This window comes from Amphiura filiformis, chromosome 11, assembly GCF_039555335.1.
Source record: "Amphiura filiformis chromosome 11, Afil_fr2py, whole genome shotgun sequence".
Classification (NCBI taxonomy): Eukaryota; Metazoa; Echinodermata; class Ophiuroidea; order Amphilepidida; family Amphiuridae; genus Amphiura; species Amphiura filiformis.
Genome location: NC_092638.1, coordinates 40,691,123 through 40,715,996, shown reverse-complemented (window position 1 = coordinate 40,715,996; position 24,874 = coordinate 40,691,123). Strand labels below are relative to the sequence as shown.

The window sequence follows — 24,874 nt, the reverse complement described above, 5'->3', positions numbered from 1 at the left end:
CCACTTTTTGCAGCAATTTTGCGCAAAATTTGTTGATTTTGCTTCCTCTGGAATTCACTTTGCCCAAAGCTAAAGTGCTAAAGTGTGTGCTATCGTGTGCCATATCACGGGTAGGCTAAGAATCTGAGATTAGGCCTACATTCTGAGGGCATTACATGATCCACGCCTCATCCCCCACTGTTTTTTTTAAAAGTTGAGATTTTTATGTACTGGAAACCCCTGGCTACATACATAATGTTTATATACAAAAAATCTCTAGCAGATTAATTTGTTTAGCAAAAATATCGTTAAATTTGAATTTCGTTCTGGTGTACCAGAAAGAAATTAGGCCTACAACAGTGGCCTATGGAGCAGTGTAGACCTATACACATTATAATCATTGCATAACTCGCAAACGCAAAATCAGAATCAACTGAAATTTTCGCTGGGATCATTGAATGGGTTATAACCTGTTATTTAATAAATAAAAATTAAATAAAAAGGTATAAGGGGAAGTCGGAATATCATATCATTATGATCACAGTCAACCTGTCTACTTCTCCCATGCATCAAACATCATAAAATCATTATTAAAATAGCTTTATTCTGCACTTCATGAGAATGGTAACATATCATGTTTTAGTTAGAGAGACTCTATACTTGTAAAGTCTTTGAACCTCCCAAAAAGGGCTTTATTGGGCCTTATTAAAATGTGCGCGCATAGCGCGCAAAATTTTGGTATTTTACACTAGTTTGGCCCAATGATTCGGGTGAATTTTCGTGAAACACTGGCTTCTTTCCTTCTTTTTCCCGTTGCCCCTAGCTCCATTTTCTCTTTTATTTTTATCAGGGGGCACTTTGCCCACCACCTGCCAGGTCATCCTCCATTGCCTCATCATCAAGCACACGCGATTATATATTTTTGAAAACGATTATTTGTCTTTTTTCAAAAATGTCTTAATAACAATATAAAATAGTGTAGATTTAGTAAAAATTTACCATAAATGTCTTAACAAATCTGTTATTTTAAAGGAATTTACCAAATATGACTTGACAAATGTGTGATTTTAGTGTGTTTTGATGTCTGAAGGGTGGCCGATTGGCTGCCTTTTGCCTTGTTTCTAAAAAGGCAGCCAATTGGCTACCTTTTGGTGTTTAAAAGTAACCAATTGGCTATCCAATTGGCTGTTTTTTTGCGTGCAAGACAAAAGGTAGCCAATTGGCTGCCTTTCGGACACCAAGATGCATTGAAGTCCTATATTGTCAAGACATATTTATAAAGTGGTCTATAAACTGATAGTTTTATCAAGACATTTTTGAAAAAGGATAAGGAATCGTTTTCAAAAATATATAATCATGCAGGTGTTTCTTGTAAACTTCTTCACAAATCTATGTCAGAAAGCACATCTGATAATTAATTTGATAGACTTGTCGACAAAGTCATGGTACATGGGCAGGGCCTACATTTGTATTGTGTCACCAATCTTCAGTCCAGATTGTCCTCTCCCCACTGGCACTTCTGATTTCTTAGTATTGATACACTGCATTTCCTTTATGACTTTTTCCATAACATCCTTATTGCCGCCTCTGTATAAATTTCCTCAGATATGTGCCCTATATTTCCATCTACCCGGCAACTTCTCTTTTTCCTGTTAAATTATTGAATACCTCCTCTGGAGGTATGAATTGTAACTTTCCTCAAATATGAATTGTTACCCATTTTTATACTCTAACACCAACACCTTCCTCTTTTAAGGCTCTTATTTCTGCTAAATGCCACGAAGACTAAAGTAATGGTTATTGATAGAAATGGAACTGGAGAGGACTTTGTGATAGATGCTCAAAAGATCGAGGAGGTTAAACAATTTGAATACCTGGGTTCAATGATAGACAACAAAGGTGATAGCACATCTGAGATCAAAAGAATATTAGCTATGGCAAGGACAAACTCAGAGTATGTCAAAGATCTGGAAGAGTCGCGTTGATCTTCCTCAAGGTACGGTTACTCCGTGCAACAGTCTTCTACATACGGGCAGGGCTATGACACTCACCTTATTTGCATGGCAAAATTACCCGTCTCCTCTGCAGCCAATTTGGTTTCGCTCCATCGAAATCAAGCTGGTCACGGAGGAGACTACCCTCCTTTGTGTTTGTTCATTTGTGTATGGAGAGCCCTTTTGGAGTCTATAATGACTTAGGCTACGCTCTCAGCTAGAGTCCGACGCTGCATTGTACTAGAAATACCTTTTTTGTGAAATCGCTATAGAGCCAATCGGGAACACGTATTCGTTTTGAAAATATAGCATTAAAATTAGTATCACCCTTGTGGCCCCCGTGAAGTGGAAAACCTTAATTCTTTCATTAAAAGGAAATGAAAATTAAAAAAACACGGATCTACCTGTGCACCTATAAAATGGGCACAGCAATTTGTCTCAAATATGAATAAATTTTAAGAAACATACGGGATATGATGAACATTGACCTGACGCCATGATAGTAGGATCTATTAGTCGTTTTATATACAATGTATATACCGTATTGTCATAATACCAATATTTGTCATTATGATGAGTAATATTTAGCAACGTAAATGTGCAGTTCATATGCACAAACGAATACTGATCTTTATGATATTCAGGTTTTTGTACATCACATATAACATGTCACATAGGAGGTCATACGTGTTGACCTTCATCTATTGTATTTGTTCATCTGTGTATGGAGAGGATTAACGCCATTAAAACTCCATCAGTATTAGGGCGTAGTTCAGTGAACTCACCGGATTGCTGTTCCAAGTACTTTGATAATACAGATAATATGTATTAATGGGTCGAGGCGATTGCATTGAAAAACCTAATAAATAATTCATAACAGTTACGTAATCAATCGATAGTGCGGACACTTTTCATTTGCAAACCACCAAAATTCGTGATCTTTTAGCGTTGGAAAAGAAACCACGTGAATAGAGTACCCTCTCAAGAATATCAACTCTCTGATACGGGTGCGAATCCTGGGCAATGACAAAGAATGACAGGAAGAAGATAGATGCATTTGAGATGTGGTGCTATATAGGAGGCTGTTGGGAGTATCTTGGAAAGACAAGAAGACAAATATCTGGGTCCTGAATAAGATTGGCACAGACTTAATCATCAGAAAGTCCATCATTGAGAGGAAATTGCGCTACTTTGGCCACATTGTAAGAAAGGATGGTGGAGTTGAGAAGCAGATTCTTCAGGGAGCTGTGGAAGGCCATCATGGAAGGGGACGTCCATCAACATCTTGGACAAATGATGTGAAGAATATTTCATCACACGGAATGTATGGTGCAACACGTTGACAGAAGTAGATGGCGTACTCTTGTGAAGACCACAGCAGCGCAATCCTGCGCCATCTGCACTGCAAAAACAAGTGTTTATATTTAAACACCATATTGTGTTTATCAGAGCAACACTTAATAAACACATAATTCATGTTAATGGTTCTAACACTAATGTTCATAAATTAACACTTGGTGTTATATTACAAACATTAGTGTTTGTAATATAACACCAAGTGTTAATTTATGAACATTAGTGTTAGACCATTAACATGAATTATGTGTTTATTAAGTGTTGCTCTGATAAACACAATATGGTGTTTAAATATAAACACTTGTTTTTGCAGTGTGACCCAGAGAGAGAGAGAGAGAGAGAGAGAGAGAGAGAGAGAGAGATTTCTTGAACAATCATGTGAATTCCTCAAAACTTTGCACAACCAGTGTCTTGAGATTTCCTCTCTTCCATTCAGTAGCTGCACTGCCTCACAGCCCTAAACCTATTAACTTGTTATTTTTTGCTAAGATATGTTTCCTTTTTCTTTATCTTCTACCTCAGTCCTCCGCCTTCTCCTCTCCTTCTTCTTTCCTCTTTTTCTTCTTCAGGCCTCTCTTCTTTTCTGTTTATTCTCCCTTTCTCATTTTTCCTCTCTTTCTATTTTCTTTTCAAGGCATCATTTCCTCATTTTTGACTGCCATTTCCTAGGAGCGGTGCTCCACGCTCCCGCACAATTTGCATCCCTGGAAATATTGTATAAAAGTGGAACAAAATTCGCTAAAATGGCCAAATATGAGGTTAATTTGGTCAGAAACCCACATACAGGCGTCAACATTGGGGGGATGATTGATTGTATGGACCACCCCGGCAAGATATTAGGGATTTACCCCCCCCCGGATCTACGCCTATGGCCGCCAGCAACTGGTAAATCCAGCCATGTCCAGATTCAGACACAATTTAAAAAAAATCATGACTAATATACTGCACGCTGTGAAATAACTAAATTTAGTAGAAGAAGCAAATACATTTGGCAACATCGACAAATATCTGTCAATAGAGGGCGCCAAACCAAAATAGTGGGAGCAGAATTCGGGAGGTGTGGCACGGATTTCTACGTGTACGTCTGAAAAACTATATTTTCTTTCACTTTTTGCAGAGATAAGACAATGTCGTGGGGAGGAAATCCACCAGCATATAACCCAGGTTATGTGAGTATTTGCTCGTGTATGTTAAATCGCCGATTATTGTATTTTGATGAAAAAATCATTACAATTTGTTTGTGGTGACTACTTGGCTTTGAACATGTTGAACTTCGATCCGAGAAAAAAAGATAGAGAAGCGATAGTGCCGTACTATTACGCTGACTTTCGTATTCGGCGAGGAGGACGATTTCGACCTCCTGGTTTGTTTACAAACAGAGAGGTAGACAAAAAACCGTTCCGCGTGTCCAAACACTCAAGTATCAGAAGGATGGTCCACAATTAGTCACGATTATCGCACTTTCAGTTTCCCACGCGTTTGAACAGGAATTGGATTGCCTACTTTTTCGATGTCTAGTGAGCAAATTTTTCAATATTTTGAGAAAATGATGTCAAATTTTCTATTCTGTATTGTTTGGTAATAATGTCTTTTGCCAATAGTATGTTTAAAGTTGTAATTTTGTGTTTTTGATCGCAAAGATCGGATATTTTCGTTCCCGATTCGAATTCTGAACCCTTCGCAAGGCCACGGGTGCCGATTTCGGCAGAACTTTGACGATAATTTTGCCTTTTTGGACACTAAAATGCTTTCGATCCTTAATTTTGTTTCAACCGAGTCTTAAATTAGCAAGCACAATACGGTTGGTACCACTTTTATATACATTGATAAAATTTTAAAGATTTTTTTTCAAGTTTTTAACCGGCGCAAAGCGTTAAGTGTGTATTTCCCATTGACATCCAAAATGGGAAATACGAGTCTGATGGACATAGGAACGGCGTCCATGAGACTCAGCGAGTCTAGTCCACAATAGCGTGATTCACGTAACCTGAATAGGGATTAAAAAGCTGTCACGTAGAACCATGTGCTTTTAAGTTCTATTGTCCAATTTGCCATCAAGATTTCATATGGAAACAGTTCAGACCCAGTATAGTACAAGGAACTTATACGATGTCCTCATTCACAAACTGATACTATCTGTCCATCGTACATGTATAAGGTTATTACCGCACGGCAACTCGTTGAAGGAATAGTACACAGTCAAGAATAGGCTCCATAATTTTTTTGTTCTGATCTCTCCCAGTCTCCCAAAACATCAAAAGCATTGTACATTTACTTACTTAAGACTGTCCTTTTTCATATAACGCAGACAAAGTAGGGCCAACTTGCCTAGAAATGGTCAAATTTTGGCAAGAAATATCTCTGTGTAATCCTATGTAAGTCCCATATCACATCGTTATCGGCGATCAAGGTTTTTTTTTCTGAAGTTTGGTTGGTACCCACCAGCGCGTCATGCATGTGACGTGACACAGCTAAAATAATCAACCGGGAATCGGGGATCGTTAAAACGTCAACGAATTTCAAAACAGAGAAAGCAGACTGGCGAGCGGTCCGAATTTTGAGCCATACAAGTTTACGTGGTGAACTAGACCCAGTACAAGATCATGTCAGAAATTAATATTTTGTTCTGGGTCTGATTATTCGGACTAGAGAAGCGACACTCTCTACAAACTGCCTATACCATGCTATACAGCAGTTGAAGACATGCAATTCGCAAGCGTCGCACACCGTCATCATCCCTATATCTTCGTGTTAAAAAATGCCGTGATAGTACGATGAATCCTCACGTTTTTCAACAACTACGCATGGTGATTTTATTCGAGATAGGCCGTGCAACTCAGGCTAAGCATACAATTTGAGATTTTGGCGCCTGCCACACTGTTTCTATTCTATGTTTTACGATTTTCGCATGATCAATATATGGCTGGCCGTAACCGCCACAGCGTGGAGCTGCTACGCGTAGCTTACTTTTCGCTTCGCGGAGCTAAATTGACCAATCATGTTAGATCTTTTCATTACGCGGAGCCAGTGGATGCATCCTCGTTCCAGAGAGAGAAAACTCTTGCCAAAATTAATGTTTACTATGGGGATTTTAAATGAATCGATTGTAAATAAACCACGACCAGTTGTACAGGATCAATACCATTGTTTGATTAGTGTATAGTCAATGTTACCTTGCATGCATGTGTCATGTGTGTGGCGTGTTTGTTTGTTTGTTTTTCTACTGTGTCAGGCCAGGATCACTGACACCCACGGTACTGATACTCTCATACTATCACGGTGATCATATTGTTGAATGTTGTTGACTTAAAAATAATCATGATGCAGTCATGTCTACAGTAGAACTCACCACGACCTTTGAAGGACTTAAACCCTATTAAAGCTATTAAACCAAGATAACACACAATGAAAACGGCTCAACTATGTTACATCAGATCTTCGCGGGTTAAATACACACTGCACTTGTGTCTGTTTTACCTGTGCAATGAGCAATTAGCTGATATTATAGTTTCAGTTGGGTGAACGATTATAAAGCGACGCATAAGGTAACAATACTGTGGGCTTTTGTTTACGAAATGAGACAATAGTCTGCTTATTGTTAACCAGCGTTCTTGAAAATGAGAAGCTTAATGACTTAACACGGTTTAGAAATAATTTCTTCATATTTTTTGGTACAAAAGTACCAATATTTCCAAACACCTTAATTAGCTAAAAATTTAGGACATGTTACAAAACTATATTTTCTAGAATTTCAGAGAATACTTTAAATATTGGCGGTTATTTTTACACAGTAGTAGACGTCAACTAGGCAATGGCCTATACTTCTAACATACACTATTTGTAGAGGTCACGCGTCAATGGTGAGCGCACTGAGTATTGTGTATAGGAAAAGCGGACAGTAACTACAGTATGTATGGCCTACTACTAGTATATAAAGTAAATCCGAACTGGTTTGCAGTTTGCTGAAGGTCGAATTCGCAGGGACACCGCGCAAGTTATACAAATTAGCTCCGGCGATACACTGCAGATCGCAGAACTGTGTGCATAGTTTACCACCACTCTGCCTAGCTATATAGTTATGTACAATACTGTATGAGTTTCTTATGAGTGCATGTCTATCTTAATAATAAGTCAGTTCGTACTTTTCATAAACTACTTTTGAATCATAACTTTCGTGACCGAGGATATCTTGCAACTACGTGGCGCTTCGTCTGGCAAATTCTTAATGAATAAATTCGCTTCACGTAATGAGTAAGTCGTACTTAATTAGTCAGTTTTACCTCCGAGTAATGAAAAACTCTAACATGATAATTAGTAGGTTTTTAGCGCAACTCTAACATGATCATGATTGGTCAATTTGGCTCCACGGAGCAAAAAGTCAGCTACGCGTAGCAGCTCCACGTTGTGGCGGTTGCGGCCTACCATATCAGTATCCCATATGATATTTCTATTGCAAGAAAATTTTATTTGTTGTCAGGTTTTATCTTAAATACACTAACTGGAAATTAAATACACTAATTAGTGAGGACCGGTATTTTGCTGTGGATATGTTTAACTGCAATTTGCGGGTAAAAATTTGAAATCCTGAGTAAAATTTTTTATCATATTCAACTCTTTGAGAAAAAATTTATATAAAAGAATGCATGTAAAATCCAGCTGCAATACAATGCACATTATTGACACACTATCACTCTCTTTATCTCACGGCAATAATAGAATATCGATTTCAATCGAATTGAATACGATGCTCAGTTTTGAGTTTGTAGTTGACTACTAAGCGACCTAAGCGATCGATTGCTAGCCAATCAGATAGAACTCCTTTTCTTGCGTTCGGTGAAATACCAGTCGCCCGTCGCTCACCAACGGAGTATTAAATTTATATTTATCGAATAGGAAGTCGACACTGTGCGTCGTCGCCGGCCAAGTCTTACTACGATCGTGTAATGAGAAGATACCATAGAGTCCTGCATATAACATAGAGATCTGAGGAAGAGACGGTCTGAATTGACCTAGTGACCTATAATTTATAGGAGAATCACATTTTTAGAGTATAAGTCCGCCCACCGCTGTCAATCATTCTAATGAACAAATAAACAAGCTCTGTCAATGACGTAATCCTAATTATAAATGAGAGATGTCTTCCAACAAGTGCCGGAGTGTCGCGGTCCTGCTTCGATTGCATGATTGAGCTTAGACGTTCGCTTTTCGTATCTCTTTCGGGGGCACACCACTAAATAATCGTCCCATTGAAATACACATGAAAACACAAGAAAGTAAATTCGTTTTTCTACCCTTTTGCCTAAAGTTGAGAAAATGTCGTATGGATTTTCTAAAAGTATAAAGTCTGAAATTTAATAAAAATTTTTTTTTTGGGTCCCTTCACTCTTCAGTCGAACTTTTGAGCTACGGGCACCTGAACAGCGCCCTCACAAATTTCAGCCGATAATTTCGCCTCTTTACCAGTTCTGGCCTTGATATTATTCCGACAGCCTGTCACTAATTCACAATCGATTTGAAACATTTTTGGAACAGATTTTTAATGTTGAGGTCCTACTCTATTCTTTTCATAAAAACAAGCACGATTCACTTAAATTCAGTACCCTCTAGAGGCTGATATATTTAGCCCAGGCGCTATTTTTTACCGGGACTATACAAGGTTACACCAAATGCGGAAGGATTTAGTGTAGTGCCCCTTATAAGGAGAAAAAATTATTTTTTTTCTTTATTTTTTTCAATATTTTGAAAGAATAGACAGTTTAAAGAAAAATGGTCAAATATTTTTCTTCTATGTATCTTAATTACGTAATGAGAGCGTTTTTCCGAAAAATGGCAAATGCCGCTTTTGTCACATTTGAGCCAAAAAAGCATGTTTATCTTGCATTAGGCCTTTACCCAAAACATGTGATGTAGGCCTATCTAGTTTTACCTCTAAATGCTCAAATTTTCTTTAAATAAAAGAAAGTCACGTCAATAATTAATTGTAAGGGTCCAGTAGCTAAAAATTGTGCAGTAATTACCCCCCCCCCCTCATAAAAACAAGTTTGGAAGGGTTTAAGGACCCGGGCAGATTTATAACCTTCAAACCAAATCAATTAAAATCATTTATTTTTTTACATATCTCGACACTTTGTTCAGCTTTGAAAGCCCCCTGACGGAATTATATCAAGCACGATTTGCATCTAAATTCTAATTCGATTTAAAATTACACATTAACATCTAAACTATCAATATAAATCGAAATTAACATAATTCAAGCAAAAGCCGACTTTAATTTTGCCTGAATTTATCAAAAAGCCGATTATAGCCCCAGTTGAAAAAAGCGCCTTCGAAGGGTGCACACCACTAAATAATCGTCCCATTGAAATACACATGAAAACACAAGAAAGTAAATTCGTTTTTCTACCCTTTTGCCTAAAGTTGAGAAACTGTCGTATGGATTTTCTAAAAGTATAAAGTCTGAAATTTAATAAAAATTTATTTTTTTGGGGTCCCTTCAGTCGAACTTTTGAGCTACGGGCACCTGAACAGCGCCCTCACGAATTTCAGCCGATAATTTCGCCTCTTTACCAGTTCCGGCCTTGATATTATTCCGACAGCCTGTCACTAATTCACAATCGATTTGAAACATTTTTGGAACAGATTTTTAATGTTGAGGTCCTACTCTATTCTTTTCATAAAAACAAGCACGATTCACTTAAATTCAGTACCGAACATCCGGGACCTACTCTGCCGTGTTTGGCTGAGTAACGGTACATGAACACGGTCTTTTGTGCCGATGTAAATTAGTCATTGTGTAAAGCTGTGTTTATACTCATGGTTAGGCCTACTCATCATCAGACTGAATCATTGTCGTTAACTGCACAAGTTATGTGTGCAATTCTAGAGAACGTTGACCGACAGAGGGTGTCAATATAGGCCTACGTGTCGCTTTTGAAAAACAACAATTCATGCGCATGCTCAGCAGGCAAATACGACGGCGATTTAGTACACTGATCATGCGTGCGATTCAGATTTCTGCAAAAGCGATTGAGTATAAATGCATCTTTAGAAATGACCGGCGATTGTGTGTTCTCAAGTGGGTTTTATCATGTTAATTAGTGACCTGACACACATTTGTATTGGTTCGATCAAGCATTGATTTTTTGTACTGGATCGTTCAAGCATCTCCAACAAATTTTTCAATGTATAGTGCCTCTGGCCCTAGTGGAAGTAAAAACGGATACTATGGCCAGAGTTCTAGGGCTAATTGAGCTTCATTTTTGCTAGCTCGTTCACGTAGCGGTTTCGTTGTCCCACTGGCCTATTAAACGTAGATTGCCTGGCGATCGGAGTGTTATCGTCAGAGCACCTCGGACTACATTTTTGCAGGCGCAGAGCATCAACAACATGTTTCATAATTATACATCTACATCTGTGGGGCTGTAGCTACGGACGCAGGCGTCCATTACTGCTACAGGAGGTTAGAGAGGTCTAATTAATTTTTGATGAAGTCCATGACAGCTGCTTTGAAGCTATCTTTCCCAATGCTGATGATTTGTTCGAAAATTTCTAACTTTCGTATGAACAACCGATAGCTTGTGATATGAAAGTTAGAACGTGGACGTACTATCTCGTAATACGTATTCGTACTTGTTTACGCACATGTACAATGATGTACGCAGTCGCCATGCAGGGCACAATGTCATGCATATGAATAAAAACTTCTTCCTGAAGTTTCTTATTCGCTGTCGTAGTGCACTTAGGTAACCATTGGTTACTGCTCCAAGCCTTGGCCCATACACCTGTTCGAATTTTGATATGCCATAGGCTTTGTGTTGTGATCATTTCGATCAGTGGTTCAGTAACAAAGAAAGTGTGATCCAGTTGGCCTAGCAACGGTCATATTATAACGTGCACTACGACAGCAAATTGTCTCAAAAATATGAGGATATTGTTCTTGACTATAATACTGACACACTCTGCTATACATGTACTCCTGCATCAGTTCGTCATTATCATTATTGTACTTCTAAAATCATCATTTTGTGTAAATTTTTCTGGAGTGATCGTTGGACATCAACAACATGAGGCAGCCACCATATTGTAATTAAATACATACTTGCAACACTGCCAATTGATGACGCGCAGCCAAATTGTGTTACCGTATCTATAATTTTTCACTATCTTTTGCAAGTTTTCTGAGGTAATTGATTATAAATATTAAAAATAATATGATTTAAATAAAATAGCATGGCATTTTCCCTTTCTTTGAATTTACAAAAAATTATTTTATTATAAGTTTTTTTCCGTTAAAAAAACCCAGGCTTACCGGTAATCAAGTTAATCCACCATTCCTGTAACTATACTATGCACGGTCATCTTGTTCCACCATGTTAATTTTTTCGAGATCGGGGCGGAGAGACTTAGGCTATTCCAGCCGTTCAATAATTAAGCAAGTGATGTATGGTACCTTGCAAGCTTGAGGCTCCATGAAGCGGGTGAGAAAAAGTCCTGGGGGACCGGCGAACCAGTCAGTCGTCAAAACAACTTTGATCTGAAAGCAAGATCGCAGAATTACAGGACCTATTACCGTTTTTTCAATGGTCAGAATTTGTACTTCGGCAATCGGCACATGTGTTTCCGGTTAAAAGTAAGCAAATTATCTTGCGAAGATCCATAAATGTTAGCCAAACTTAATTGTAGCCAAATTTGACAATTTAAAAAATTGTTTTAGAGCGTCCCAAAACAGTCGACGGATCTCCAACTTGGGCATGTGTGGTTCCCCAGTCTACCTTATGATCCACACAGTTAACTATTGTGTCGTCGTGGATTGTAAGGTAGATTTGTCGATCAAGCTGGTGATATGCTCAGGCAAACTGTTCCAACTGCTGTACATGCTGTATGGTGCGTGGTGGAATGAATGAATACACATTGGACTTGGTGATTGGTTTAGCCATGGCTTTTGAATGAGTAGTTCTCCCCCCTCTGCGCGGATGCGGGTTGACGAGTGAATGCGGTATCGCGATCTCTTCCTCAACCATCTGCTTGAAAAGATGTAATCTGGTGACTTCCCTTCTGTCTGCTAGTGAATCCCACTGAAGTTCTCCCAACATTTTAGTGACACTTTCTCTCCAGTTATAATTATTTGACACAAATCGGGCGGCTCTTCTTTGAACACTGTCGCACAGCGTCATCATCCCTATATCTTTGTGTTAAAAATTGCCGTGATAGTACGGCGAATCCACTCGTTTTTCAAAAGCTACGCATGGCGATTTTGTTCGAGATTATTGTCGACTCAGGCTAAGCATACCATTTACGCGATATGAGATACCACAGAGTTTCTATTCTACACGTTTTTACGATTTGCGCATGCTCAGTACCCCATATGATGTTGCCACTACAAGAAAATTCAATTTGTTGTCAGGTAAAACCCAGGTTTTGTTTTCAATACACAAACTGGAAATTATATACACTCAGCGGCGGTTGCTGTTGTCCAATATACGCATATAGTTTAAGTTTACTGCATTTTATACATTACGATTTTTAAATCGTATATATTCAACTGTTTGAGAATTATATTCATAAAGCTCAGATCCATGTGCTGATAGAATATTAAATCACAATGCACTATATCGAGACACTATCTTTCTTTATCTGCGTCAATAATAGAATATTGATTAATAGAATTTTTTTTTTATGTCGGGCATATCTAGGCATTAACACTAACAGCTGATGAAATCTAGGAGATAACGCTGACAAAACTTCGACCAGGTACAAGTGACCTGGTGAACGAAGTGGGTCGCCGTAGATAGCTGGTCGGGATATTTTTACAGGACAGGCAAGTTTAGCCGACAATCAGGTGTTACCCTGATCGGAACCGCCTGTAAATGAGGTCTTTATCATGGATCATCTGCCCCGCCATTACCAGATGAACCACGCACTGCGTCATAATCCCTATATCTTCGTGTCAAAAATTGCCGTGATAGTACCATGAATCCTCTCATTTTTCAAAAGCTACGCATGGCGATTTTGTTCGAGATAGGCTGAGCGACTCAGGCTAAGCATACCATTTACATGATATGAGATACCATAGCCCTGCCATAGAGCCTGCCGCTTAGTTTCTATTCTACGATTTGCGCATGATCAGTACCACATATGGTGTTACTATTATAGAAAATTCGATTTGTTTTCAGGTAAAACGCAGGTTTTGTTTCCAGTACACTCAACTCGAAAAGCAATACATTAATTAGCGGGGCCTTGCTGTTTGCTGTGGATATCTTTAACTGCATTTTATAAGTAAAGATTTTGAAATCCAAAGTAAAAATTGTGATATTTTCAACTCTTTGAGAAATGAATTATACAAAGGAACCCGTGTAAAACCCAGGTGCTGTATCTATAATACAATGTACATTTATCGACTTTCTTTATCTGCGTCAATACTAGGATATCGATTCAATCGATTTGAATACATGTCTCCATTTTGAGTTTGTATTACACCTCTGAGCGACAAAGCGATCGATTTCTAGCCAATCAGATACGGTAGGCCTCCTTTTCTTGCGTTCGGTTGTCGCTCACATTGTTGACACTGTGCCAAAAACTGTGCTGAGATATTACCCATGCAAAACCCCAATTGTACATTTTTTGTACATTTTGACCCCCCTGAAAACCAATGTCAGACATTTTGCCCCACCATCAACTTCAGGTATGTTGAAGATATGTCCTTGGACATCATTTCTGAGAGATATTGGCTTTGGGACTCGATGGCTTCAACACATCACTTAGGTTTGCCTACTCCATAGAGTTGTACACATTTTGATTTCGCATGTATAATGACCTATGTACAACTCTATGGAGAATGCAAACCTCACTGATGTGTTGAAGTCATCGAGTCCCAAAGCCAATATCTCTCAGAAATGTTGTCCAAGGACATATCTTCAACATACCTCAAGTTGATGGTGGATCAAAATGTCTGACATTGGTTTTCAGGGAGGTCAAATGTACAAAATATGTACAATTGGGGTTTTGCATGGGTAATATCTCAGCTAAAATTATTCGAATAGGCTCAATATTGGATAAGAGTAATGTCCTACCAAAGGGCTCTGACTGGCCAAAAAATGGACATTAAAATTATTTTTACTTGGAGTTCTGACCCCCCAAAGTTGGTCCTGGATGGACGAAGTTGCATTTTCAAGGCCCTATATCTTTTAAGTAAAGGAGTTACAAGTTTTCTGATGCCAGATTTGAATTCTACACAAATAAGTACCCCAGGATACATACTTTTCAAAGTTGTAAAGGGTTCCCTTTATACATTTATGGACCTCCAAGCGTCGTCTTTCGGCGTTGCGACACATTTTTATGCTGACCCCTAAATTTCAAATTGATGCCACGGGAAAGCGAAATGGAGTATGAAGCTCAATTTTTCGGGATTGTACTTTCTCATCAATATCTACCACCACACAGAAAAAGAAAAAAATTGAAGAGGTGCTGCGGTGCACATCCCTGGAGTTGACATGGAATGGGTCAACAATAAATTAAGCAAGTTTGCAAAGTATATGATTTGTAGAATGAACTTTTGCAAAACATCAAGGTGTTAATTTTCAAATTCAATAATATATTGATCTAGATAATGAAAATCGCTTTTTAGGTTGCTTCGACCAACAATACCTTGTCTACCCTTAAGGAGAGCTAAAAATCACTCTCTATCAGATTTAAGGAAAGCAGTAGAGAGTGATTGCTCTTGTTCTCCTCAAAAGGCAGTCCTTGGAGATCCATAAAAGAGGTCTGGATATAAAGTGACATTCTTTTATTTTCTTTTTTTTTTTCCATGCAGGGCCAAGCCGCTGGGTATGGCCAACAAGCATCTGCACCACCCCCAACTGGGTATGGAGGGTACGGCGCACCCCCTCCACAGCAAGGGTATGGAGCACCCCCACCTCAGCAAGGATACGGAGCACCCCCACCCCAGCAAGGTGCTTATGGGGCACCACCCCCAGGTCAGCAGCCCTATGGCAATCCCTATGGAGGTCAACAGCAGCAGGGTTATGGCTATGGTGCCCCACCCCAGGAGGACCTCCTGGAGGGGGAGATCCATCTTTATGGCACTGGTTTCAGGTGAGATGGTGAATTATATGAATATGTGTCATGAAGTGGGTTCTTTTGCATTTCAAGGATCGCACATAATTTTGGATTGTAAAATTTTATAACATTTAGAATTTGCCATCTAGATCCTATCATAGCAAGGGTACATAATGATTTTCTGAAAGGAAAAGATCCAATCTTTCCAAAACTTCTCTGATCTGATTTTACTTTCAGTGGTGTTGATTTTGCTTTTATTCTTTTTGCAGGCAGTTGAAGCCGATAATAGTGGTCAAATAACAGCAGAGGAGCTACAGAATGCACTAGTGAATGGAAACTGGTCACCTTTCAACAAAGAGACGTGTAGACTTATGATTGGCATGTTTGATAAAGACAAGTAAGTTGATAGAAATTGGTTACTCACTGTTCAACAAAGAGACATGTAGATCACCAGGGATTACTTTAACACCCACCTGAATGCCAGGGGCGGATGACTTTGCTGACGGTCAGGTAAATTTTCAGAAGTACCCGCCAGAAGAAATTGAGGATGATAAACTGGTAGTATCACAACCCTGAGCTGAGCTGCCCCAGCTAGCTCTTGGATGTGATATCCTTTAATACTTCTCTGACGCCCTGTCACCTCATCAGGGAAATCACAGAAATCCAAAAATCAACGTAATGAATCAAGTTTCCAAATACCAAGTTCCATGACATTGGTCAGTTGGCCTAATACTTGATGCATCATGCACATGCATAACATGTGCCTCCCGCGTCTGTGATGTAAATGCAATACTCCCCTAATAACCTGGGGGTGTATCACACCCCTGGCTATGTGCCTGGGCATGGAAAGTCATGCATAATGGAAAAGAAAATGGTCCAGTTTGACTGCACTCATCTACCTGTTTTCTCTCCGTTGTATGTTTGCAGAAGTGGTACAATAAATTTCCAGGAGTTTGCTGCACTGTGGAAGTACATCCAGGATTGGAAGCAATGCTTCGATAGGTAAGGAATAGAATTACTGGACACAACTGCAACAGAACAATTTTGAAAATGAGGGGGAAATATGAGACCATTAGAGCAGAGCTGGATTTTATTTCAAAATGGGTGAAGCCACAATTTAAGCCTGAATTAGTGCATTATTTTTATACTATTGTTGGTAATAATATTATTTGATGATGATTGATTTTTTGTGTGGTTACAAGGTGGATATGCAGTAATTATGTGGTGTCCAGGAGCTTGCTGAAAGGCCCATGGTGGGGTCCAGGCAAATGCCTGAGCTAAGGTCTAGGTGCCATTGCTTTCTGGAATGGCTAAGGAGGGCCGCTCTTTCTTTACATTTGTGAAGCAAAATCATGGCAACAATATGCATCCATTAAAAATGTATATTTTGGCATCCTTGATTGTTTTAATGGTAACAGCTGTAACTGATGTACACCATTAATGTTCACAAATTGATGTTGTTCACAAATAACATGATTGTGTTCCATCATAATTCAATTTTTTTTTTTTTTTTTTTTTTTTTTTTTTTAGTTTTCAAAAAAATATTTTTGGCCAGAAAAGCAAGTTATAGGCCCAAACTGACTTGTTATTCAAGGTTGACTCTCTTTTTTTTTTTTTTTTTTTTTAGAATTTTTTTTATGTCGACACACTGTCGACGCCGGTATATCTGAATTATATCGACATGTCGACAATAAAAAACGGTGCCGACCACATCACTATTATAAAATAGTGCACATGCTTATCTGTTCCGGCTATGGAGCCTATGGTACATGTTCCCAAAAAAATATGTCAACCAATTATTATACTCTTCCTCTCTTTCTATTTTCTTCTCATCTCTCTGCCCTTTCTCCCCTTCTCACTTCGTTTTTCTCCCCTTCTCTCTCTCCCCTTTTTTCCCATTTCCCTTTTATGCCCTTCTCTCTCCTTTCTTTTAGGGATCTCCAGGAAAATAAACAAGCCCAAAAGAAATACTTATTTAGAACTTGTTAAAATTTCAGACATTGGTGTGATTTGATCTGATCATGTCACATATATTTAGTATTATAGTATTAATTGTTTTTCGCTTGCTTGCTTCTTTATTATTCTGGAGGGCATGGAATGCCCTACTCTTGGGGTCCTCTAAAAGAGGGAGAAAGAAGAAAGAAAAGAAGGAAGAAAAGAAGAGAACAGAAAAAAAGAATACAGAGAAAGAGTATAACAGACATGAGAATTTTCAGGTTTTAACCTGTGCATTATTTTTCTACCCATTTTGGACCTTTTAAGCCTGAATTCAATCACTTTTTCAAAAAAGCCATTCTCATTCTTGGTCAATATATTTTTGGGGAACATTTTACCAGAACATATCAGCCTGTTTATTTTACACTTCTTTCAAAATTTCTTGATTCACTGAGCATGGGTAGCAGCCATGGCTGCAGACAGTTTATAGTTATGTTGGATTCACAACAATGTGATTGGTTCAATATTTTCCTTGTTTGTTTGAATGAATGATTGATTGATTTGAATAATAATCTTATTTCATAATTTGTTTTGTTTTATATTTTCCAGGTTTGATACCGATAGGTCGGGTAATATAGATGCCAATGAACTGCATAATGCTTTTAGAACGTTTGGTTATAATCTGTAAGTAGCATAAAAAAGTATGAATTCTTTCTTCCTGTGAAGTTGCTTTGAAGAAGAATCCTTCTTCTAACTACAATAAGTTCTTTTTGAAACCACCAAACATATCAGTCTACAAATACATATGATTCATAAGGGATGGCATCTAAACTCAATCGCCAGCTGACCGCAGGCCCCTGGCAGAAGTGGCACTTTAATCACATTATGTTCCAAACAATATAAACAAAGCCTAACCACTGGTTTTGCCAGGAAGCTGGTGGTCGCCGGGGTAGTTTCCTGATTGCTGCGTCGTAGGTCCTTGACAGGTTGTGGCGAAGTCCCCCTCCTCTGTAGGAAACTACCCCGGCGACTCTCCTGTGACGTCATACCATCAAGTGTGTCATCACAGGTCAATAGTCAATAACCTGATCAGTCAGCCTGATGAAGCGTCTTGGATGAGACGCGATACTGTCGCTATCAAAAATAGTAAGTCCAGATGAACAGATTTAATATTCATTTTATTATGTTTATCTACCTGGATGACTGAGAATATTCACAAATTTACTGTGTTATTTATTTTATTTTCAACAGATCCATGGCATTCTGTCATCTTATAGTGCAAAAGTTCAACCGAGTAGACAGGATGCGCATCAACTTTGATGATTTTATCCAGTGCTGCGTCATGTTGAAATCATTAACAGGAGCCTTCAAGCAGAAGGACACATCACAAACTGGCTCCATAAGAATACATTATGAAGAGGTAAGCATGGCGGAAATACAATCAATATATAACAAACAAACCTTGTTCCGCTGTGGGCCTGACTCATCCAGATTTTGTGTTTTTTTTAGCTGTATGCAAGTCAAAACAGATGTTTTATTGGTAAAAGAGGATTAATTTTGACTGAAATTTTTTGAGATAAATTTAGAAAATGTTCAAAATATGTTTACAAAAATTGTTCAGATTCCAGAAAACATTGCACCCCCACCCATGACTGGTCGATCCTACTTGGAAAGCCTGTCCGCCGTCCGGCCGTAAACAGGATTGGGTTTGTTGTTGTTGCTCTGGCATAAAATGAGTGCAGTCCAATCTCTCTTATCTTGCCTTGATGGGACCAGGCATTGTCTGGATAAGTGAAAAATACGGATAAATGAAATGTCATTCTACAATGGATGACCAAGTGCCAAAATTGGAAGAACAAAATATTACACAACATGGGGTAAAAACACTGAAAGATGATATTTGAATGACATATATCATCAACCTGCCTATAATTTTGGTAGTGATGTCAATGCTTCTTCATGGTTGCGCTGCAAGCGTGCCAACAAAACGCTCATGTACGTGTGCGTGCACACTTAGGGTGTTTAACTTTACACGCATGATTTGATACTGTGGCACGGGAAATACGCACATATATCACTACCAAACTTGAGATGAACCAAATTATATTTTGTAATTTTCAGAACAAAGAAACAAAATGTGGTTCAAGCATGCATCAGTTATGTAATCACCCTAATTATTTGGATCATTCCCTTTTATTAGTGTGATTTTCATTTATTCTTGTGCAAAGCTTGGTGAATAAATATGTTTAAATGCATGCTTGAACCATATTTTGTACTTTGTTCTCAAAATTACAAAAAACGACTTGGGCAATTAGCGTAGCAGGCTGACGATAGATGTCAATCTGAATGCTTCTGAGCGTGAAATTAAAGTGTTAAAGCATTAAATACAGGTTTTCCTGTGAAATTCATACATCATGAGAACAGAATTTTTCCTTTATAAAAGAGGTCCGGATTAGAGAGGGTGGATTGTATTTGAAAGAAATACTTACAAGTGAGGAAAATATGTTCCTTGAGTCGCTACATAAGTTGGATACATTTGACAGATCCAAGAAACATTACAATTACGAAGTGATAACTGAAAACAAGATGTTGATGCCAATGTAGGTGACCATTTTGTGGCATACAGTGCAGTGTATGCAAAGAAGATTAAATGTGGCATCAAGTAAAATCTGTATGGCAACACTGCTGGTGATGCAAAACAATAAATCTTGTCTTGTGGTGAATTGATAACAGCACACTCAAGTTACATACATTTGAGCTGGCTACAAAATGTGTTGCTTCCCATAGATGGAGCAAACATGACGATACAAGATGCATTTCACATTTGACATGTTAAAGCCTAAGGTGGAGGTGTAGAATTTCATCATATAATAAATTGGATGCATGTGCAAAAATTAATTTCATTCTTTAAGAAGAATTTTTGGAATCATTTGATTCTTGCTTATAAATGCTAGTTATCTACTGTATTGGTTTCACAATGGACAAGAATTAACTTTGATTCTGGAATATGTTCTATTTTTTAATGTACAGCTAGATTCATACCAAATTTGAACTATTAGGTGTCCTGGTCAGGTGCCTATAAATGCAAAATATTGCTGTTATAAACTAGTTTTTTGATAGCGAGCAGAGGTTGTTTATCACTATTCTCAAATTTGGATCAAATCAGATAAATGTACAGATTTTTTTAAAGGCAGTGGGTTTCAAGTTAATGTACTTTATAATTGTATTGAGAAAGTGCTCATGAATATTACTTTTCTCTCAAATTTGTTATCCATGGTTTGAAACTTTGGTATTTCCTTAAATTCACAAAACGTACGTTGAAATTTTAACCAATTTGTTTACCAGCTATAATGAAGCCTAATTTGCATTTATACTAATTAACTAACCTAATTAGCTTGTATATATGAGTAAAACAATAAATATAATACTTCTCCACAATAAGATGCAATGTAACTGTTCACAATGCTTTTTGAGAAGAAACTTAAGTTAAATAAAACTCATGTCACTACAGGATCGTAAAATAGGCCATGGATGATGTCACAATTGCCAAGCACAGGTTGCTGACCTGTTGTTTCATTGCAGTCAATCTGCATTCAACATGCTCATGTTAAATAAGAGCATGCATGCATGTGCTGGGATTGCATTTCATAGCAGCATGTTGCTTGGCCAACCAAACTTTTAGCAAGTGCAGTGCCCGGATGTCCACCCAGCCTATAGTTGGCTACTGGCACCGTTTTTTGCAGAACGATAAACAAATAAGATCCAAGATAGAACTGTGTCATCTCGAATGACGTAAACACAGGATCTGTGGTTTTCTTAGAGCAATAAACAAGCAATTGTCACAATAACAAAACAACAAAATATAATATATCACACTTGACACTCAACTCAAGTATTATATTTTGATAAATGTAAAACACAGGGAGATGTATATTAATAGATGTCTGTATTCACACAACGTTCATACACAAGGGCCCAAATGGCCCTTAAAAATCAATATGAGCTGATAACAATTGATGAGGGCCCATGTATATTTTCAGATATACAGGCTATATCAAAATGATTGATACCAATCAGTTTCCTGCTTCTTCAGTATGCAATATTAAATCCTCTATAAATCCCAGGATTTATTATTATGATTTAACATTAATCTATGAATATGGTAGCCCCTGTTGCATTTTGATGCCATAATCAGCGGAAGCTGGTGGTTAACCAACACTTTTGATACAGCCTGTAAGCGCCCGAATGGTCTTTTACTTCAAATTTTTGGTTTGCCCTTGATCATCAGAAATTGTTTTTCAATTGTTGGTGTCTTCAATGGAATTAACTTACATGTACTATTTGTAGTACATGTATAAAAGAATCATATCTTCTTCTGAAAGTATTTTTTCGCTGTACATTGAAAATACTATACCAGAATTGATATGTATGTAGAAAGTGGAAGGCCCTTGTATCTTGAAGACACTATACCACAGTCAGTTGATGTAAGATCAACCAATCAGCCTCAATTTAGCCTCAAATTATTATTTTTAATTGCAACACAAACACAAGTGTTGTTAAAGTGAATAATTTACATCTGTGTTTTATTAATGCAGATTGAATACATCACTCTGACGGATACCTCTTAACACACAAACTCTATTCAGAACAAAGTCAACTTTGTTTTTATGTAAAATTAGCCTTACATGTATGCATAATTATTCCACTTAAAGTTTGTTCATGTAACATTTATTCCAATTATTCCTTTTGACAATGCTAACTAGATGAGAAAGATGCTAATAACACACTTGCATAAAGATGTACTTCCTTGTCAAGTTTCAAGTATCGTTCAAGTGGGTTGTTTACTTCAACAGATATCAAACTGATTCATGGCACCAAAAATAGGCTAAGTGAAAAATCAGGATACATGAATGATGTGTATTTTCTGTATTAAATGTTTCAAGTGTTGAAATTGAGACAACAAAAATTACTTCATCATTTATGGTGATAAAAGTAGATTTTGTTACAGGGAAAAGAATAATCATGCATTGCACACTCAAGTCTTATGGATATGAGCAGTCAGGGTAAATAGTACAAACAACACAAACAAGGGATATCAAGTCCTTTTTATCAGGGACAGGACAGTTTGTGTAGCTCAGTGGTTAGAGTGCTCTCCCCATAAGCAATAGGTCTGGGGTTCAGGTCCCGACACAGGCAGGTATGTCCAGAGTTTTTACTCTGGTTTATTTGCCTTTATGCATGTTATGTTTCCATTGTCATTTCATGTTTAATTCTGCTAGTTTGTGATGCGTGATTCTTCTTTCCCCTGTATATTGATATATTAAGATTATTATTATTTTTTTTTTATTAAGATTAACAATTGAATACCTGAGTGGAAGAAGGGCCCAACTCCATCAAAACTGTTTTTGAGATATTAAGAAAAAAACTTAATATTTGGAAAAGTTATATAGACAGAATGTTTTCATCCTCAGGGGACCTCTAATACACGAACATACAGTATTACATACATTCGAAATTATATATGATGTTTCTGTGACAACAGTACAGGTCTTAATACAAGCTGGAGTTGGGCCCTTCTTCCACTAATATACTGCAAGTGCCAGTTCTGTAAGCAGATGTGTTATAAATAGCTACAGAAATTTAGTAATATGTTAGCAAGAAAGTTTATTGTAATGAAAAGCAGATTTCATGGATGAATAAAATTTCTCTTTAACCAAATATTTGTGGAAGAAGGGCCCAACTCCATGGAGTTGGGCATTTCTGCCATGAAATCCGTGAGTAAGTGTACATGAAAGACATTTAGAGAGTGGATTTTGGCTCATCTTTCACACAAAATGAAGAACAGTCTGCTGGCAATGAAATGATGGGCCTAACTCAATTTTGTAAAAAATTGGAGTTGGGCCCTTCCACTTAGGTATTCAATTAAAAGTATCACTGATTTCGTGCACTAGTTTGTAATGTTTAAATGTTTCTATGTTTCAGTGTATGATGCGTAAGCCTCTTTCCTCATTTGTAGCTTTTGTTAGTCATGCAGTTGGGGAAAATGCTCCCAATCATGGGGAATGCAGCATTTCCAGCTACTTCTCCAGACAGGTTGCATTTTCCCCTACTGACTGATGAAGGTGAGGGTCTGTGTCAATTTTCCCCCAGACTAATAGCCTAGGTAATGGTTAAAAGTACATGTAGTTTAAAAAAACACTTTTGAAAGTAATTTTGTTGGACCCTTGGGAAAGTTAGATTCTTTTTTTTCACAGATTTTGTGTAATTTTCATGTTGACTGCACTCACCAAATTGCACCCAAGAAGTGAGCTTATGTATGATTTAAGCAGGCATGTATATGATCAAATTAAATGTTTGCCAGAAGTTGTTGACAGTATCTATTCAAAGAACACTTGTTTTGATCCTAATTTAGATACTTTAGATACCTGCAACTGAAACTTGGCACTGCAAAACTCAATGAAGTAGCTGATGACAGACTTGAAGAGTACTCATAGGCGGCATTATGCTGAACAATGATGATAAGGTGTAACAGAAGAATATTAGATCAATCTTAACTAAAAGATTTAACCTCGGATTGAAGCATTTATAGTGATATCTCAATCGCTTTTTTGAGCACCTACTTAAAACTGTAAAGTGGATGTTTTTGAAGAATATTATATTTCATGCTTATCAACACAGCTATTAATTATGCTAGATTAAATTATGTGCATAGGTTCTTTGATGCATATGTCTTTGTATGGAAACTCAAAATCGCAAATTATAAGAACAAGCAAAGCAGTTCACAATCGACAAAGCAAATAATTATGTTTGTGGAAATTATTACAATTCTTGTGTGGTTAATGATATGTCTCCCTCTGTTGGTCAGAATACATCACAATCACTTGAGTACTTCACTGTTTTAACTAGGGCTCAACCGATATGGCATTTGTTTACCGATCCGATATCCTATATCGATGTTGCAATATCAGCCGATATCCGATACGATCCGATATCGGTAAAAAATTCAAGTTTTTCAAAGTTTTTGGTGACTTTGGAGAACCACTGGACCTATTCTGAAGTGCTAGGATCATTCACAGTTAATTTGAAAAAAAAAAAAATACAAAAAAATTATGAAAAAATTAGTTTGTTATTCTTAATATGCAAACCATTAACTAATGTTTACCTCTTCATGTATCACATATTATACATGCATTGGTTTTCCATGCATTTATAATATGTGCTACATGAAGAGGTAAATATTGGTTAATGGTTTGCATATTAAAGATAACAAACTGTAATTTTTGTGTAATTTTTTTTCCATTTCTTTTTTCCAATTAACTGTGAATGATCATAGAACTTCAGAATAGGCCCAATGGTTCTTCAAAGTTGACGAAAACTTGAAATTTTTTTTTTCATTTTTTTACCGATATCCGATCCAATACCGATATCGATATCGTCGATATCGGGCCAATCCGATATCCGATCCGATAATCGGTTGAGCCCTAGTTTTAACCCCATGGATGATGTGTCTCTAAGTAAAGCCTGCGGGGCAAACCGAAAATCCGAAATACCTCGCA

The 24,874-nt window shown here is 37.6% G+C and overlaps 1 protein-coding gene across 1 annotated transcript in view; it reads left to right on the top strand.

Annotated features, from left to right (window-relative positions):
- The first annotated feature begins 4,378 nt into the window (after window positions 1-4,378).
- Window positions 4,379-24,874, top strand: part of LOC140164842 (sorcin-like) — a 30,987-nt gene continuing 10,491 nt past the window's right edge. The window contains 7 exon segments of the mRNA XM_072188220.1: window positions 4,379-4,498; window positions 15,139-15,366; window positions 15,369-15,419; window positions 15,653-15,780; window positions 16,311-16,385; window positions 17,928-18,002; window positions 18,570-18,738. Coding sequence (XP_072044321.1) covers window positions 4,457-4,498; window positions 15,139-15,366; window positions 15,369-15,419; window positions 15,653-15,780; window positions 16,311-16,385; window positions 17,928-18,002; window positions 18,570-18,738 — 768 coding nt within the window. The 5' untranslated portion in view covers window positions 4,379-4,456.